This window comes from Pundamilia nyererei, unplaced genomic scaffold, assembly GCF_000239375.1.
Source record: "Pundamilia nyererei isolate P.nyererei 1_Seehausen unplaced genomic scaffold, PunNye1.0 scaffold00489, whole genome shotgun sequence".
Classification (NCBI taxonomy): Eukaryota; Metazoa; Chordata; class Actinopteri; order Cichliformes; family Cichlidae; genus Pundamilia; species Pundamilia nyererei.
This window is the reverse complement of record NW_005187890.1, coordinates 125,631-127,274: the sequence shown is the minus strand read 5'-3', so window position 1 is coordinate 127,274 and position 1,644 is coordinate 125,631. Positions and strand designations below refer to the sequence as shown.

At 42.1% G+C, this 1,644-nt stretch overlaps 2 protein-coding genes across 3 annotated transcripts in view; both read right to left on the bottom strand.

Annotated features, from left to right (window-relative positions):
* The window catches only part of LOC102194613 (mitochondrial sodium/hydrogen exchanger 9B2-like), a 5,265-nt gene extending 4,072 nt beyond the window's left edge, over positions 1-1,193 (bottom strand). For both annotated transcript variants that reach the window (XM_013916162.1, XM_013916163.1), the window contains exons 1-3: positions 1,031-1,193; positions 800-927; positions 533-614 (exon numbers count right to left, since the gene is read on the bottom strand). In XM_013916162.1, coding sequence (XP_013771616.1) covers positions 533-614; positions 800-927; positions 1,031-1,171 — 351 coding nt within the window. In that variant the 5' untranslated portion in view covers positions 1,172-1,193. The remainder of the gene's footprint in view (positions 1-532; positions 615-799; positions 928-1,030) is intronic.
* A 163-nt stretch (positions 1,194-1,356) lies between these two features.
* LOC106456566 (mitochondrial sodium/hydrogen exchanger 9B2-like) overlaps positions 1,357-1,644 on the bottom strand; it is a 1,477-nt gene continuing 1,189 nt past the window's right edge. The window contains exon 3 of the mRNA XM_013916160.1: positions 1,357-1,369. Coding sequence (XP_013771614.1) covers positions 1,357-1,369 — 13 coding nt within the window. The remainder of the gene's footprint in view (positions 1,370-1,644) is intronic.

The following is a 1,644-nucleotide window of genomic DNA, read 5'->3' as shown; positions in this document are numbered from 1 at the left end:
GACACAGGAAATCTTTCCTGCCTGTGGCCATCTCCCTGTACAACGCATCCACTTAACACACTGTTTACTGCAACAGCTACACCCCTGTTGCACATGCTCTTCTTCTTATCCAGCTATTTATCAATAAGTGGCTAATGAGTGACTAATACCTTATTGATAAGGGATCAATAAAGTATTCTGATTCTGCTTAAGCTTGTAACTTTGTAGAAGGTATTATGGGCCACAGTGGGTCTCCTAGAGGTCACTGTGGGTCCTTGTAAAGGGGCTAGGACACAATTAGGAAGCTTAGCAATCGCTCAGAATGTGTTGATGGAGTTAGAGCCATTACAGGAGTTCTAGAGTCCTCTAGAACTCCTGTAATGGCTGTTATTTTTAGGTTATACTTGCTCTGCATAAGCCTACACACATGTTTTCTCATTTCTATAGACTCATCTCAGGCTCATCTCTTTTTCCACCCATACGCTGCCCCTTCTGGCAGGATGAACCTTTCATCAGTCAAATGTAGTGATGATAGTAACGGGTGATAATTTACCTTCTCCACTCCATATCCTTCTCTCTGCAGGAGCAGCATTGAAGGAAAAACAACTGCTGGAGAAACGGCAGCCAGTACAAAACTGCACAAACACACACACCACAGATACAGTGAGTGTCGCTTTACTTACTTTGGATCAGCCATACAGAAAGAAATAGCTGCAATTAACATGCAGAAACCACCTGTTTAAAGTCTGTTTAAGAGATTCCAACATGTCAACTAAAGTATTGACTAAGACCATTGTGTGTATGTGTGTGTGCAAATTACCCCAGTAAGAAACCCCAAACCCATGGCAGACCCAGCAGGAAGTGAGAAACCACAGCACCAATGCAGGCTTCCACCATACAGGGTCCAACTGCAACACGTACGCACACTGCTTTCAGTCGACTTAAAGCCTGCATGCAAACAAGGATTTAAGAGACTGCATTTGATTTTCTGTGTGTAACTACCAGCGTGTCAGGAATTGTATGCTGCTACAGTATTTGACTGTTCGTGCACCTCAGGGTTGAGGCCCAGACCAGCTCTGGTCAGGATGATGGACAAGGCGATGCTCCTCAGAGCTGCAGACCAGTGAGTGTCAATGAAGACGGCGTCCGTTATGTAAGGAACATTACGCAACAGCAGACCCGCCAGCAGCATACCTACACGCACACACACACAAGTTTGTACAGGCATGCTGTAGTTGTAAGGACCATAACTAACATAATGTGTGGTAGCACTTTGTGATATGGCCTGTGACTGAGGGTGTGATCCCCCTAAAATTAAATGGAATTTAATTGTATTTTATTTGAAATCGCAATGTGCGTCTAAGTATCTACATATACTTACTGATAGATACTGTGCATAGGATAAGAGGACAACAATTCAAGTTTTACTGACATGGAGAAATAATAAGCAGTGAAGATTTTCAGGTAGTGGAAAAAGTTTGTATGCATGAAGTACTGTTAGGGATGCAGGCTGTATTATAGAGTGGGTTAACATTGCCTTTATACTTTCCTATTATGCATTATTTTGGTGTTTATCATGGATGTTCCAATATTCAAATGTCCATTTATGTCACTGTTCTCCTTTTCCTTCTTATAAGGAAATAAAATAGCATTGAACACTGAATA